General features: G+C 42.1%; 2 protein-coding genes across 2 annotated transcripts; both read right to left on the bottom strand.

Annotated features, from left to right (window-relative positions):
• Positions 1 to 4,445: 4,445 nt before the first annotated feature.
• On the bottom strand, positions 4,446 to 6,090 carry hmx4 (H6 family homeobox 4). The gene is made up of 2 exons (XM_049571268.1): positions 5,743 to 6,090; positions 4,446 to 5,572 (listed from the first exon to the last, which is right to left on the bottom strand). The coding sequence occupies exons 1-2, from the start codon at positions 5,963 to 5,965 to the stop codon at positions 4,998 to 5,000; spliced, it is 798 nt and encodes a 265-aa protein (XP_049427225.1). The 5' UTR covers positions 5,966 to 6,090; the 3' UTR covers positions 4,446 to 4,997.
• A 1,583-nt stretch (positions 6,091 to 7,673) lies between these two features.
• hmx1 (H6 family homeobox 1) lies at positions 7,674 to 10,353 on the bottom strand. The gene is made up of 2 exons (XM_049571267.1): positions 10,053 to 10,353; positions 7,674 to 8,585 (listed from the first exon to the last, which is right to left on the bottom strand). The coding sequence occupies exons 1-2, from the start codon at positions 10,351 to 10,353 to the stop codon at positions 7,963 to 7,965; spliced, it is 924 nt and encodes a 307-aa protein (XP_049427224.1). The 3' UTR covers positions 7,674 to 7,962.
• Positions 10,354 to 15,949: the final 5,596 nt, after the last annotated feature.

Raw genomic sequence — 15,949 nt, 5'->3', positions numbered from 1 at the left:
ATGTCCACAGACAGTACTGTGTGTACAACGTATTTAATGAGACACAAATAAGATAGACATGCTAATAAACAGTACTGCTCTTGATGTGCTGAGCGGTCATCTTGGATTTTGAGGTCAGGTTTGGTGAGGTCCCTCCGACTTTCTGAGTCAGAAATGCGACTCCAGGCAACGTTCCAGTTGTAATTTTCAACTGGGAACTCAGAAATTCCAATTTTCCAGTGCAAATGGAGCACACTATAAACCAAGATGGTGAACATGGTAAAGATTAAACATTAGCATGCTAGCATAGTCATCGTAACCATGTTAGCATACTGACAGCCTTACAGAGTCATCAGCAAGGCTGTAAACGTAGTTTTGTTTCATAATATTTCTCTTGGAATAAAAGTAAAATATGGCGGTTATACTCTGAACCAGTGCAAGTCCACCTTCACCTCAGACCTTGACCAAAATGCAGTTAAGCTACTTACAAATATTTTCTATTTCATCATTCTGTCCTATGTCTGCTATTCAATATATTATTCCATAAGATGCTGATGTATTTAGTTTACAACAAATTAAAATATGAAGTACTCTTGTGCAAATATACACACACACACACACACACACACACACACACTTTGGTCATGTTCATATTGCATAGTCTAAATCTATAAATTCATTTAACTTCATTTGTTTTTACTCTGTCACTTAGCTTGCTTTGCAATTAATTCTTGGCCACGGTCCAGTCTGGTCTCATCTTCTCTCATCTCTGCACTCTCTCATCTCTTATCTCTGTATCACTTACTTTTATCTGATTTCATCCCCCTCTGCCATCGTTCAATTTCCTCCAGCAATCTGCATCATGGAGAGGGGTGGGGGGTTGACTAAATTAGCAGATCAATAGGCCATCAAACAGTCTTTAAGTGTGACACATACACAGACCTCGTGTCTCAGGTTCCCCCCTCTAACTAATAGCCTTGTTGTTTACTTTACAATGTGCTGTGTCATGTAGTTTTAGTCTCAGGTTGCCCTCCAGTGCACTGGGACACCCCGGGGGAATCCTTGGACAAGGCTGATGCTGGAGACACATTTTCTTCCTGAATGTGTCTTGTTTTATCAGAATGACCAAGATTGTTGAGGCATTGTTGAACTGAGAGCTGTGGTTGATAAGAGTCCTCCCAAAATGAGTTTGTTTTTTCACCGTCTGACAGATTCATACAGTAGGCCTACATCACTGGCCTGTAGAGCCTAAAATGGAGCATCGATAGTGTGAAATCTTTTGGTGACAGTCTATCTGTGCATACATGTCACAGAAGCATTTTGGAACAGTCTCTCCCATCGTCTTGGGCGATGACCTTTGTCAGATGACTGGGAGAGGTCAACAGAGGTTAAAGTAACAAGTGAGCTGAGAGAGGGGCCCCGTTCTAGTCATGCAGAAAAGAGCTGCCAGAGAGTTTCACACACACACACACACACACACACACACACACACACACACACACACACACACACACACACAGAGTCACTCTCCAACCAACAGGAACAGGACTTCCTTGCTCCTGATCAGCCAGACCGCAGCTATAGAGAGCCGAGGACCCATGCAGAAATACAAACATCGTAGTTTTTCCAACACAAACACACACTCATCAACTGGTTCTGACCAATCTCTCCTCCCTCTCTCCCTCTCTTTGTTACACACTCTCCTCCTCAGTCCTTCTCATTCAGTCACAATCGCACATAGCCAGGCTTCAGTGCACAGACTGCGGTGATGAGCTATGACAAGGCAAGAGGCGGGAGGCAAGTACAGTAAGAATGGGAGAGGAGTGACAAAATGAAAAGAGCACAGTGGTAGAAACGATTAGCACTTCTTATAACAAGCACTGAGATTAGTTAGCGCATTTATGTCTGACATCAGTAGGTCATTCATAATAAATAAAACTTTATATATTAAAAATCCTTTTACCTCAGTATGTGCAGTCCCAAGATCCCACCCGAATGCTTTTTAAGATCGCATGATCTCCAGTTTATGTCTCCATTAAATACGGCTTCAATGTTATTAACATACCATTTGGCCACACCTCGCATCTTGACAGTCTGCCATCATGTCTGAGCGGGTAGCCGCCAGGGATTGTGGGTACTGAGCAGTGGTGTGACTCTCTCTAGCAGCTCTGAAACACGAGACAGCCTGCTGGACATAACAGGCCTCTCTTCTTTGGTGAATAGACGCACAAACACTCAGTGTGTGTCTCTGAACCACACACATAATGATGCATGCAGATGCCTTAGAGATTTCTTTATTATTTGGTGCATTCGATTGATAATGAACAAAGAGTGCCCTGATTTTTTTTTTTTTTTTTTTTTACACTACAAATACGAACATACTGGATGCTTTTAAAGTTTTCATTTTCTGCTTAGTGTGATTTTGTGAAGGTTACGTGTCGTAGCAAAGTGAAGTGGGGGTCAAAGGGCAGCGCTGATAAGGTCAACTGACTTTCAACTCGGTCAGTGCAGGAAGTGGATTTTCACTAATGAAAAAAACAGTGGTTCATATCTCCAGCCACTGTAAATTCATGGATAGCTTTAGTTTAGATTTTGGTTTGGTCTAGTTTAGTTCTGCTTTTGTCCAAATCACAGCTTGTAAAAAGGGGAGGGGACAGTTTCCTTCAGGGTTCAATAAAATACTAGATTTTAATGTTTGGTCAAAGAGTCATGAGGTTTCAAACATCACAGCTTTACACTGAGAAGCTTTTCAGACTGCCATCGTCATTTGAGATATTTCAAAGGTCAGTATCATAAGTCTTTTTAAATAATAATCACAAGAACAAGAAGACACAAGAAGAGTTTGGTAAAGAAACAAAGTCCAAAATATCTGGTGTAATTTTCAGTCATTTTCAAATATGTTTTTACTTTTCAAGAAAAGCAAAATTTGATTAACTCATGTCATGCTATTTGGTATACCATAATGTAGTTTACCTCCAAAATCTGCAGGTTATATCACCAGTAACAAATTTGCTTTTTACATTTTTTACTTTGACTTTCCATATTGTTAGTTGAATACAGTGTTGATATTGAACTCTTCTCAGTTGTCGTTGGCCATATTATAAAGAGTTACACATTCCACAAAGCAGATGATATAAAAACTAAGGCATGTTATCACAGAAACAAACAAACAAAAAAAAAAATCCAAAGTCAATAACCCAGTTTCTTTTTAGGGATTACTGTGGTGCATTAATTCACTCTGCCATCTGAGGTTTATACCCAAAGCCCAAACCCAAATCTTTAGTAATTCACCCGACTTGAAGCTAGTCCATAAGGAATGAGCCTTGGCTTGGTTTCACAGGAGCGGGAGCACAGCTTTCCATTGTGTACACTTTGAATTATGCTGAGGCTGCTGGTAAATCGGTCTGTGGCTGTGGTACGACAGCAGAGTGGCCTCCGCTGTGAGGATCTAGACGCTGTCGCACACAGAAACTTGGGCAGGGATGAGCCTCACCTCCTGTCTGCATCTGTCCACCACTTCCTGCATGGATCACTATTTTACCCAAAATGTTTTAGTTTATCAACAAGGAACAAAAGTAATTGCTCACATTACTTACAATGTTGCGTATTTTGTATAAATATGCCAGGTATATCCTGAAGCTTTCACACAGACATTTACAAGGGGATCAGTCTCGTCAACTGTCTGTCCACCACTTCCAGCATCCAAGAAACCTGTCTGTCATATTGACTGACATGTAGAGAGTCTTATATTGCCAATCTGGTATATCATTTGTGTAGTTTATACCCTAAATATGCCAGTTATATGACTAGTTGCAGATACATGTTTTGATTTTGATATTGATGTTCACTGTTTTGTACATTTTACCCACACTTACTGACATTATTACAGTTTAGATAGTCGTGTTGCTTCTACTTTTAATATCAAGCTGTTCGTTGTGGATTTGATAATAATTCTGAATTTATACGTGTTTTGCATAATGTTGAGGTGGAGTTTTTTTGCTGGAAACAAGACAAGAACATGTGACTACAAGCAATTTGGGGCCTGTTTGATTAGCAAGCATTGTGTCTTATGTATGTTTACATTAAGGGGCCTTCAGCTGGCACCAAGTGTTTACGTTTTTGCTTTGATTTAATATTTTACAACTTTTTGCAGGGTAGGTATTCAATGTGTTTAATCAGTAAGTTTTCTCATAAAGTGTTTTACCAATATGATCTATGTGGCACTTTATGCTAGAATTACAAAGGTACAGTTAAAACCACAGTTTAATACACTAACTGAGCACATTTTAACCTCCTTAAATTCAATTCCATGTTTTGGTAAACCTGAAACACAAAAAAATCAGTTCAAAATAGTAAATCAATTCTGTAAAAGTATTTCTTGAATGAAGATGTTTTAATTGCAGTTTCAGTAAACGGTGTAATGAGCCTCTAGGCAAATGTGGAATAAAGTAAGAATAGTAGGATACTCAAGAAAAAAAATAGACATGCGTGAAACATAGAATAAAATGTTAATTACATTCATTTAAATACATAGATAATTTCAGTAATTCAAAATTCATTATGATACAGGAAATGCATGCAAATAGCTAGGCTATAGTAATTTCTTTGGTGGCGTAAGCTGCTGGAAATGCTGTTGTCGATAACAATAATGATGGTAATAATAATTAGAATAATAATGCCATGTCATGTAAACAATAAAATGTTGGGATTTATACTGTTTAGGCCTCCCTCAGGCTATCATTAGCTTAGCCTGCTATTTCCTAAAAACGGCTATGTGTTGCTTTATCATGTTTATCGTTGGGCCAAAACAAAACCCACAGCTTTGACAGAAAAATAAATAATACCGAATCATCTTATTTTGAAGTGATATGTAGGCTACTCCTCTGTCGTTTTACTTGGAGTGTTCATAAACAGTAAGGCCGCAGGTCCGGCCCACCATCTAAACACCGTAAATGCTTGAAAACTTGGCAACAGACCACCAAAAAGTGTCTCTTTCACGTGGGGAATTAATAACACCATCATACGTCCCCGTCATACAGGCTGAAGTACTTGCTGGCGTTTGAGAAGCAGAGGTAAGGCGTGCTACTCCCCGGGTATACAACGGGCAGAGGCATGGGCAGCAGGCATCTCCCCAGCAGGTTGCTCTCTTTGTACAAGGCCGGGAGCTGCCCCACCACCACGGGCTTTCCAGTCTCGGGAAAATCGTTAACAGGTCCGTCGATTTCGGTCGATATTTGCCGTTTCAATTTATTCCTGCGGTTCTGAAACCATATTTTCACCTGGGTCTCCGTAAGCTGGAGGGAACTGGCGAGGCAGGCGCGCTCTGCGCTGCTCAGATAGCGTTTCATGTCGAAGGTAGACTCCAACTGGAAAATCTGTCTCTTGGAAAAAATAGTGCGCGTTTTCTTTTTCGTTATTATTTTGCTCTTCTTGGCAGGGTTGCCTCCTTTGTGGGTGTCCGTGGCCGTGGTAGTGGAGCTGCTGTCGTCGCAGCTGCTGTCCCCGCTTTCGAAGCGCACCTCCCTCGCCTTCGTCGGGTCTCCGCGGCTGATGATGACAGATTCCGTTGCTCCGTTGCAGTCTGTGATCAACTCTGCGAACAAAATGACACTTCGTTCAACCCGCTGTGGTTAAGTCACAAATGTGCTGCTAGGTTAACCTGAAAAGTGTAAGCTCATCTGCTGAGTGCCGTGCGTAATGGTGAACACTGATGACAGAAGGTTTCTGTCCACACCAACTTCAAATTTACCAAAGCCCTCTTACCTCTCTCGTTGAGCCTGCTGCCCGGGTCCTGTCGCTGCTGGACTACGTGCTCCTCGTGGTGGCTTTGGAAACCGTCTTTACGCATCGCCGTGGCCGAGTCATCCTGCAGTCCGGCGGGGTGACAACTGTCACAGTTCCTCCCGCTTGTCTTGAGATTGAGGATGTTGTCAATAGTGAATTTCAGAGAGGCGGCGGGTCGACATGGTGCGTCCACTTTGTTCATATTCTCCAATGCTTATTTCCTTTTATGTTTACTTCCGCGACTCTGTCTCGCCGTTAAGTCTAAACCGGGACGTTAATATGACCACTAACGTCTCGATGCTCCACGCACCATAGCAGCAGCCACTGAGCAGACACTGCTGGGCTGGCGATGCACTGCCTGTACCGTTACTGCACACACCGGATGGAGCGCGTTGTCGTCGTTGATTGGTCCGGAGGAGCGTGCAGTACAGACCAATGACAGCCAGGGGATGGGAGGCGAGGGGAGGGCAGAAGAGTGTTGTTGTGCCCCCCCCCCCCTTCTCCCCTCTCACTCCTCCATTCATCCTTAACAGTACATCTGCTGCAAGGAGAGCCGGGGTTCGGAGCCCTGCAGGGGTCCCTCAGGAAAATAAAGAGTTTAATTTCACTGTTATTTCACACCATACTGTATTGCGCTGTGAGACCATACACAATTGATGGTGGTTTTGATTTAGCCTGCACTCTCTTTCTGATGCATCGGCCCGGCAGCTGCTTAATTCGAGTCAGACGTGATTGCCCCAGTGTGGAAAAAAGTTTGTCAACTGATTTGCAACCCGAAAAGTAAATGTAAAAAAACTTTTATTATTAGTGCCATTGGTTTTGTGTATCTGACATTTTCGCATGTGTTTATTGAAAGTGCATATTCTTGTGTAGAACTACGGTGATATACATTTTTTCATCTGTGAGTTGGGTTCGCAGTATTTAATGGCCACTACGTGTACAAATATAAATAATATAGTAAAACATCCCAAAAACTAACTACTTGTTTTTTTTTTACGTTTGTACCATGTTGCATTCACAAAATGGTTGTTTATTTATGGGATTATTTACAGTATTTATAGTCCATAGTAAGTCGTGGATGGGCTACATGTTTGCTCATTTAAAGCAGTGAAATCAAATTTAAATAACGAGAGCCTTAGATTAATCTTACCTGTGTTTAGAAATATTAATAAAATTTTAGCCCATGTAACTTTATTTTTTGTGCGTATCCACTGCCCATGCGTTATCCATTCACTGTGTTTGATGTATTTCGTTTTAAATCCACACTGGTTTGGGAATTTGCTTCAACAAAGTGATGTGTTTGCACTCGGGGGATTCATTAACAACACCTTCTTTGGCGTTTTGACTTATTTTGCCATGTAGATACTTTATCCAAAAAAGACAAGGACACAACGTGTTCACTGCTTGCCATTTAAAAAAAGTGCGTAAATCAGTTGATTAAAAACAGGTAAAATTAGATGACTCGCCTCTTCACTGCATTTTGTATCTTAATTATTTTTTTTATCAACGATCATTTTTGCATATCATTGATTGAAAAAAAAGTTATATTCTTGCATAGATTATTTAATTAAATGTTGCTTAATTGGCATGCACGCAAAGAAGAGCTTGCATAGTCATAGCACAGGCCCGCTTCTCGCAGAAACTTCAAGAAGTGTATAAAAGGTTAACTTTGTCATTTCCGGAATAAAAGCACACAGGTTCTTCGTTCTCTGGTTGTGTCACAGCACATATGGGTTCACTTCTTTTTGTACAAACACTTCTCTGTGTGACCATGCAGACTGACAGAGACGAGGACACATTTGAGCTCAGTGAGTATTAATGAAAAACAGAAAAGAGACAGTTTTGTGCTTGTTTTTTTATTTATCTATTATGTGGAAAAAGTGACAAAGTTGGAAAAATGTGTGGCTTTAAATATAAAAGTTTGTAAAAATATGTGTATTCAAACATACAGTACAGTACATGAACAGCTTAGGCCTCCCCTGCTCCCGGCCTTGTTACAGTCTATTCTGTGACAGGAGCACAGACTCTTGTTATGAACAGATTTATAAGGATGACTGGGGTTTTCATAATTCATGTCTCTGTGGCTCTTTGGATGAAGTCAACAGTTTTCTGCGGCATTGTAGGTTATTGCACGATTCGGTATTAACAGGGTGAATTTATATTATTAATAAACAGTTTGTAATCAGTCTTCAGCAGTCTTTACACCAAGCCGGTCATCTGTGATCTTAACATGCTCATGGAGTGGGCAAACGAGGACAGAGGGTAGTTGATGGAGCTGGAGAAGCCCGCGAGGGGTGGAGAAAGTGGATGTCCGTTCAGGTTGAAACCCACTGCTGCAGTGGGTGTGGGTCCCTCGTGATACAGAATGGGCACCCTGACAATCCGCTGCGTCGAGTGTGGGATATGCGCAGCCTCGAGGTCCGCCGCCAGCTGTCTCTTCCATTTATTCCTCCGGTTCTGGAACCAGATTTTGACCTGAGTCTCTGTCAGGTGGAGGGACGCTGCCAGCCCCGCTCTCTCTGAGCTGCTCAGGTAGCGTTTCACGTCGAAGGTAGACTCCAGCTGGAACACCTGACTGCGGCTGAACACTGTACGCGTCTTCTTCTTCCGGGTGGAGCTCGGATCCGAGGACCCGTCGTGCTCTGACCGTGCGTCAAAGCCGTTGTGCGCGTCCTCGTTGTCGTCTGTCAGGTTGCTATCGCCTGTTTTCCTATCGGTTTCGTCGCTGTCCTCCGTTATCGGTTCAGATACGGCAGGAGAGCATCTATCACTCGTCGATATGGAGCAGCAGTGGTCGTCTGAGCTTGTATTATCTCTTGGACCTGACAGGAGAAAAAACACAAGAACACGACTGGTTTTAAAATAGATTAATTTCACAGCCAGGCCTGAAAACAAATAAAACGTTTCCCCTTTACTTCAATGCTTCGAAGCATAAAAAGGTGCACCATAAGAAAATGATGAAAACAAGCTGGGATATATAGCATGGGGCCTGCCTGACATCCCCCCTTTACTTAAAGTAATATTCGAATTTTAAAATAAACTTTTTTTTTTTTAATTCATCCGTTACTGACAGTTGGGGTGCGCATGGGCAAAGCTAAGCTGTTTTGTTTGGATTGCACGACACACGATCCATGGGAGGAAGTCGTGTCACCGCTGACTGTGATACAGATAAGAGTATAATAAATGGATAAGTCTGCCAAAAGAAACTCAAGATCTTTGCAGTTAATGATAATATCCAATAAATAACCGATTCATGGACATTGGCGTTGACCAGGCGCTTACATCACTTGTGAACACAGTGCTGGTGGGATAAAAGTTTTAAAATCAAAGTATCTGACTGTACACTCCAAAGGGAGGGGCACTTTGTGTTGATGAGAGGGCGCGTTTGAGTGGCACAAATGACACTGAATGTGCGTAAAAGCGTCACGTTGACGTGCAGTGCTACTGCGCCTCTGTTTTGGGTTGTATTGTGGGTACTTGTGCGTAATCCACGTGCGTAATCTTAAAACCGAAATATCTTGACGACAAGCAACCATAATATATCCCCCGGTTTTGTACAGTAGAGAGTTACGCTTTTGTGACCACACATGAAAAATATGTTTTAAAGATCGATGCAATGCCTGTGTGCCTTCAAGGATTTCCTGTTTGTTGGCACATGTTACAAAACAAATGCACGGTAGCCTTTGAATTAGTTTGGGAAGCTCGGTGAGCTCAGAGTGTGTGAACGGAGAGAAGAGACACGGCTACAGCAGTTTAGGATCCAAACTCGACTCGCCCAGACTTTGTTGGTTTTATTTAATGAAGCGAGAAGCGACACACTCGTTCCAGACTGGCTTTCATCAACTCCATATGGTCATAATAAAACCAACTCCGCACATTTACACCAATAAATAAACGACCTGACATCGTAAATAATGTCACCAAAGAAACAGTAATGTGTGGTTGTAAATAAAAGCCGCATGAATATGATCTAGACCCACAGACCGTGGAGTACGCACTGTTGTTCTTTTTTTAAAAAAAATTCAAGACTGCTGTCATAACATGGTTTTGTTACCCCGCGAATTTCAGTTAATTTTTGAATAATTTAATATATGCCAGTAGTCCGCTAATAAAAAATAATGGTAAACTGCATGTACCAGTACAGTTCCAGCAATAGATGCAACAAACTCTTTGCGTTTTGTGTATTGTGTTGCACATTGGCTGAGATGGCTTATCTTTTGCATGACGTTATTTTGTGCGAATGTGAAATTATCATCTATGTCCAGGACGCATAAAGTGACTGTACTCACTCTGTGGTGTTTCCAAAGCTCTGAAGTTTAAGGCAGTCTCCCCGCGGTACCACTGCAACGGCAAGTCTCTGTACGGGGACCGAGCTGTGGAGCTGCAGCCATCTGGCACTGGAGTGCTTGCGTCGGCGTGATGTCCGTTCAGGACTCGGCCGGTGGAGACTGTCTCCACACCAGCTTCCCCACGGCTCCTGTCCGACACCGACTCATGTCCACTCCGCCCCTTGCCCAGTAGGTTCTCGATAAAAAACGACGACGCCCTCGATGAAGTGGCAGCCTGGTTGTCCGTTAGCTTATCCGTCATGTTTTACCGATTTTACGGCGCTTTTACGCAAAACCGAGCGGATCCTGTGTCGCGTGTGTGTTAAGGCAACCCAGATTCCAAGCAGTCATTTCAAGCGTCGCTGCTTTTGCGCCGTGATCGGATGAGGAGTCATGGCAGAGACGGGACGGGGATATCCTCGGTGCCAGCGGGAAGAGAGGGAGACAGGGAGACGGAAGCAGTAGTACAGTGAAACGTCAAGTCAAACGCTCAACGAACCGAGGGCATCCAGCGATTGGACGAGCACAATAGCAAATGGGGTTTTCTAAGGAAATGAGAATCGCTGTCTCTCTGCGTCAGCCACGGCTGCTCTGTATGTGTGTGTTTGAGTGTGTGTGTTCACGTGCAGGCCCGTCCCCTCGAGGCCATGTAGCCAGGAGAAAACCTCTGTTCGTGGAACAGCACTCTTTATTTGGGTCAATTAGAGTGCAAATCAAAATAAAGATCCGCCAGGGCAGCAGCCATCCCCGGGGTCGCCCCCCACCCCCCACCCGGCCGGTCCACTCTGATATAGGAAGGCTTATAGTCAGCTATTAACTGGCAGGGAACGACATGTGGAGCCTGTCAATTTTAAGGGTGTGTGTGTGTGTGTGTGTGTGTGTGTGTGTGTGTGTGCGTGTGCGCGCGCGCGCGCGCGCGCGCCGATGCAGCCCTATTTATACCCTTATACCTTAATAGGAATGCAGCATTTATCATTTTAGAGTCCTCTAAAATGTTGTACAAAGCTTGGATAACCTTTGACAGCATCAGATGTTCAGTTTCAGTTTTCAGTATATGTAAGTAGGCCAGTATGGCCATATTTCAGTGGTGGTTCACTCACAGTTGCTCAGAGTTATGGTTTTCGAAAGCATGTGCGTACTGAACCACGCATGGCTTGGCAATGGCACGTGAAACGCTGCGTCTTGGAGATGCGGCTGCTGTCAAAGGTTATCCAAACTTTGCATAATGGCTCAGATATTCTTGATAATAGGCCTGTTTGTCTGTCGCCGAGCGCTGCATGGTTTAATCATGTATAACTACACATTTCCTGCTTAATCTGAAGATGTAGAGTTGATAGGTTAAATTACTGTTGTGGCCATCGTGTAGCTGTTTCAGCGCAGGGTTGCCTTAGTCTTATTTGGTATATTTTCTGCTTTATAGCGTCGTGATGTAGTAGGCCTATGCAGTGGAAAAAATGAGATTGTATTCAGAAATAGCTATTGGTGCAGAAACAGCTGTGACCAGATGTTTGATCTGTTATTTTGACTTAAAAAAAATAAAAAATATATATATATATAGTTGACATTTCCTTTAAACTTCAAGCAGCATTTGAAAATTCGTCACAAAGCAGCACATAACCTTAAACAAGTCGTTCGTGAAGCTTAACCTGAAACGTTTTTCCAAGCTGTTGTCCTGTTGCGCTCCAGCTTCACTGCAGAAACGGTGTAAACACACAGGAGTTCTCTGATTAAAAGTAATATGTCTGAGGTGACTGCAGCCCTCATCGGACAGATTAAGATAAGCTTATCACTATTAGATCATCTGAAACATTTAAATGAGTGCTGACGGGCGTCTTTACCCTTTCCGTTGAAATGGCAAGACATTTGAGCTTTTTATTTCCCTCAATGGAGTCAGCGGCGCTGACCTTTAACTCCAGCCTCCCTCTCCCTGTCTCTCTCCTCCTCTCCCTCCCTCCTCCCTTAGGCCAGACTTACCCTTTGACAGAGGATCAGCGGTAATGTTGCTCTTCAACCTAACACTCAGCGCAGACAACAGTAACATGAGCCGTGTGCTGAAGAGCTGAGTTTTGCACCTGTCTTGTAATGTGCCGCTCAATAAAGAGACAAAGTATCGCGTTGGCTGATGCGCCTTTGTTACATCGTATCCCGTGACCCAGACCCTAAACCCTAACCACTTAACCACTCAGGAAACTCAACGAATTCATAACGGAGTTTGGTACTGGTTCACAGATTTCGGTTTCCTCCCGCGAGCGTAACAGACAACTGCGGAGGGAAGGTACCTTATTTCATAATTTGACATTTTATCAATTAGCCTCAGCTGGGAGATTAATGCAAAGTTGTTGGATGTTTTTTGTTGTTGGTGTTTTAAATTGCTGTTTAATATAGAACTTGAATGAGCTGTGGTGAGAACTACCTATAAACTCTCTAGATATAGCCTAGAAAAACACACAAATACAAGTACTTCTATGCAGATATCCTAAAAACTAACTTAATAAATGTTTAAAAAAAGAATATAGCAATAGGTGTATGCAGACGTTAAATGCCATATGACCAAAAGACAAAGTCTCTTTGAAGCTTTACTTGCAAATAATTCATAAATAATTATAAAATCACACCACAGCCTACCACAACTGCAGCAAAGAATACAATTTTCAGTGAAGAACACATCACACATGAGATGTGTTCATTTTCTGCAAAACTATCATTTTTAAATTTAATGCTCTAATATTAAATTTGGCTAAAATTAATAAAGATCCATTACCATTCATGCTTGCTCAGGACATGTTTTGTCCTGCTGCAGATATTAGTTTTCAGATTTATTAAAAATCCACATTTTATGTTTAGATGTGTTTGTAAACTGAACAGTACAGCATTCTGCATTTCTCAGTTATCACCGGCGGTGGAGGAAGTACTCAGAACAGTAAAACTACCAGTACTCATATGTGAAAATAGAATAAAAGTCCTGCATTTCAAATCCCTCTTTAAGTACAGACATCATCAGCAAAACTAACCAGCCTATACTTAATGCATCAGAAGTAAAAGTACTCTTTCTCCTTTTTTAAATAGGTATGTCAGTGTGTAATTTTACTGTTGTAGCTGGAAGAGGTGGAGCTAATTTCAACCATACAGTTCAGTATAGTTGAGTCCAGTGGTTTCCAACTGACAGACTCGGCCCCCTCCAATAACATTTGAAGGGGTAGTGAGGTGATTAATGGGAGAGGAACAAATTCTGCTACACAAATTTGTATTCATCGTTGTACTTTTTTTTCTAATCTTTGTTGTTTTAATGAAATTGTGGCTGTTTAATTTTCTATTTTTCTAATTTTGGGGCCTCAGACTGAAACCATCTGAGAAGTTTAGGGGGAAATGTCTCCTACAACTCTTGGACATCAAAACACTGACATGATGTTTTTTTGCAAAGGGTTAGATGCCCGAAAGCACTGGAACAACTGGTTTTATCTATTGTAATACAGTGTTATAATCAGCTTATATAGGCTTATGTGTTTTATTTAAAATCTCAGTCTTTAAAGTAACCAGCTGTCACATAAATTCAATATCAAGTGTGGGCAAAGCCTAAAGCATATAATGGAAATACTCAAGTAAAGTACAATTACCTCAAAATTAAGTACAGCAGTTGAGTAAATATGAAGACACTAACTCTCTGGTGGTGTTACCTTAAAAGAGGATATTATGTTTGTGTGTCAAAAGTCCACATTAGATCAGGTTTCTCTGTGTACACCAGGCCGTCTGAACGATGTGGCACCCCGGCCAGCACCCCCTGCTCTGGGGGCCGACAGCCCAGACCCAGAGGCCCCTCTCTCACTTCCCTCTCTCACTTTTCTCTCTCCTCTCTCTCATCCTCCTCTGATCCTTATCCAGCCTGGCGTGCCCTTTGCTTTATATGGCCTGCTGGCCTGCTCCACAGCCACAGCCCCCTCCATGCCACCACAGCTCTGAAGTACAGTTTCACCACACACCATCACATCATCAGCGTGTGCTCCAGGAGACAGCTGCATCAAATTGAGCATGTTTCTCCAGTTGGCGGCGGTGAGTGTTTTCCAGCCCTCGGTGCAGCCAGGCCTGTAAGCAGCAAAACACAGCGTTACAGTTTGTGTTATTATCATCCAAGAGAAAATAGAAGTCCTCTGTGAGGTGGCAATGAGGCCGAATTGCATGGTTTTTGAAAAGCAAATTGACTGTACACAACACACATTATATGCTTTGAAATCTTGCACAAGAACAACATAAAACATTTTCCAGCAGCCGTGTTGGCAGCCGTGATCTGTTCCATTTTGTTCTGTTCGGATACAGATGATCTTTTGTTTAAAAAGTAACAAGAATGAGACCTAAAAGAAGAAAAGACACTTAACACCGATCTATATTTTGCAGCTGCATTTCTATTGACAGTATTCAGTTTGAAAAGCAGTACATTCTTGCTTCAAAAACACACATATGATCATTATTAACCAGTCATATTTCCTTTGCAGTCTCCTGTTTTTAATTTTGAAATAACCCAGGTCTAATCACCATTTTATAACAGCCATTACTCCCTCAAGTGTGATTTTAATGGCTCTGGAGTCTACCACTCTCAGTAGGGGTTTACAGTCAATGAAAGTGGAGACAGTTTGACCTAGTTCATTACACTGGAGGCAGTGAGACAGGCAGGCAGAGACAGGAAGGCATGCATCTCCTCTGGGGCATTTCACAGCTCTCTTTACATTAAGAGGTCTTCATAGTGACTCAGTGAAGTATGGTGACCTCAGCTGACTTACATTTGAGACGATGCACACACTCATATATGAATATTGGTTTACAGTAAACATATAGACATTTATATATTTAAATATATTTCTTTTGTTTTTTTATTTCTGAAATGAGACAATAGTGGCACAGTCAAGTAAAATGTACCTAAATGAAGCTGGCAAAATTAAACCACTGAGACTTGTCACAGTCACACAGATCTGAAAAACCAACGGGAACTTGTCTCTGGTCTGTGAGAGGGCCCTCCAATGGTCAAAAGAGTGCAATGCACCTTAGGTTCAAAAGTCACATAAATTTCCAGTAGTTAGTTATTCATCATCAGAACAGTGTATAGCATAAACCGTCTTGCACCATGCTTCTTAGCAAGCAGCCAAAACGACCCTCTTGCAGTAATTTCATTAGCTGGCATTACTCTCAGATCATATTGTGCTGGCAAAATAACTGCATGTTGGAAGTTCAGCAAAGCATGAAGGTGCAAAGTAGATTGTGTCACTACTTCTAAATGTAATAAAAGCAAAATTGATTCCCTCTCTCCTTGTAAACCCACAGAAATTTGATTTGTCCTCTTTGAACACATTTGTAATTTGAGCCTGTTTAATAGAGTGAAGAAGCCTTTTCATCTCCTCTTGCCAAAATTTTGCAGTATTTAAGTATTCAGCATTCTAACAAAATCTCACTGCATACTTGCTTTCCTTAACTGGCAAGCCAGCTTAGCCGGATCGTGCTAGCTCTGGCATTAATAATTCACTGTACATAATAAGTTGATGCTGCAGAGTTTGTTCTCATTGATAGTATTAGCCGAGGTGAGCATTCTTGGCCAGACTTTGTGACGCCAGCAGACCGGCATAAAGTGGGCTTTAATTGCCCATAATCTCTGCCGTTCTCTTTCCTCTCAGTGCAAGTCAACAGCATATAGCCTACAAATGCCAGACCTTAGCAAGGCATTTTTAGCTCCATATCAGCGCAAGGCCTCACAACCAGGAATGCTTGGAAGAGATTTTCGACTCAGAACTCAAAGGACTTTAGAGGGTTTGGGGATTTTTTTCTCACTGTATTTGGATTTCAAGTCAGCACACTCATATTTGTATCCAAAGTAA

This window comes from Epinephelus fuscoguttatus, linkage group LG3 (genome assembly GCF_011397635.1).
Source record: "Epinephelus fuscoguttatus linkage group LG3, E.fuscoguttatus.final_Chr_v1".
Lineage (NCBI taxonomy): Eukaryota > Metazoa > Chordata > Actinopteri > Perciformes > Serranidae > Epinephelus > Epinephelus fuscoguttatus.
This window is presented reverse-complemented; position numbering and strand designations above follow the sequence as displayed.

What these genes read in the sequence shown, in the direction of transcription:
- hmx4 (XM_049571268.1), bottom strand. Translation starts at nt 5,965, where the DNA reads ATGAACAAAGTGGACGCACCATGTCGACCCGCCGCCTCTCTGAAATTC. An exon ending in CAGCAGGCTCAACGAGAGAG is followed by an intron (nt 5,573 to 5,742) that starts GTAAGAGGGCTT and finishes TTTTGTTCGCAG; the next exon opens with AGTTGATCACAGACTGCAAC.
- hmx1 (XM_049571267.1), bottom strand. Translation starts at nt 10,353, where the DNA reads ATGACGGATAAGCTAACGGACAACCAGGCTGCCACTTCATCGAGGGCG. An exon ending in AGCTTTGGAAACACCACAGA is followed by an intron (nt 8,586 to 10,052) that starts GTGAGTACAGTC and finishes TTCTCCTGTCAG; the next exon opens with GTCCAAGAGATAATACAAGC.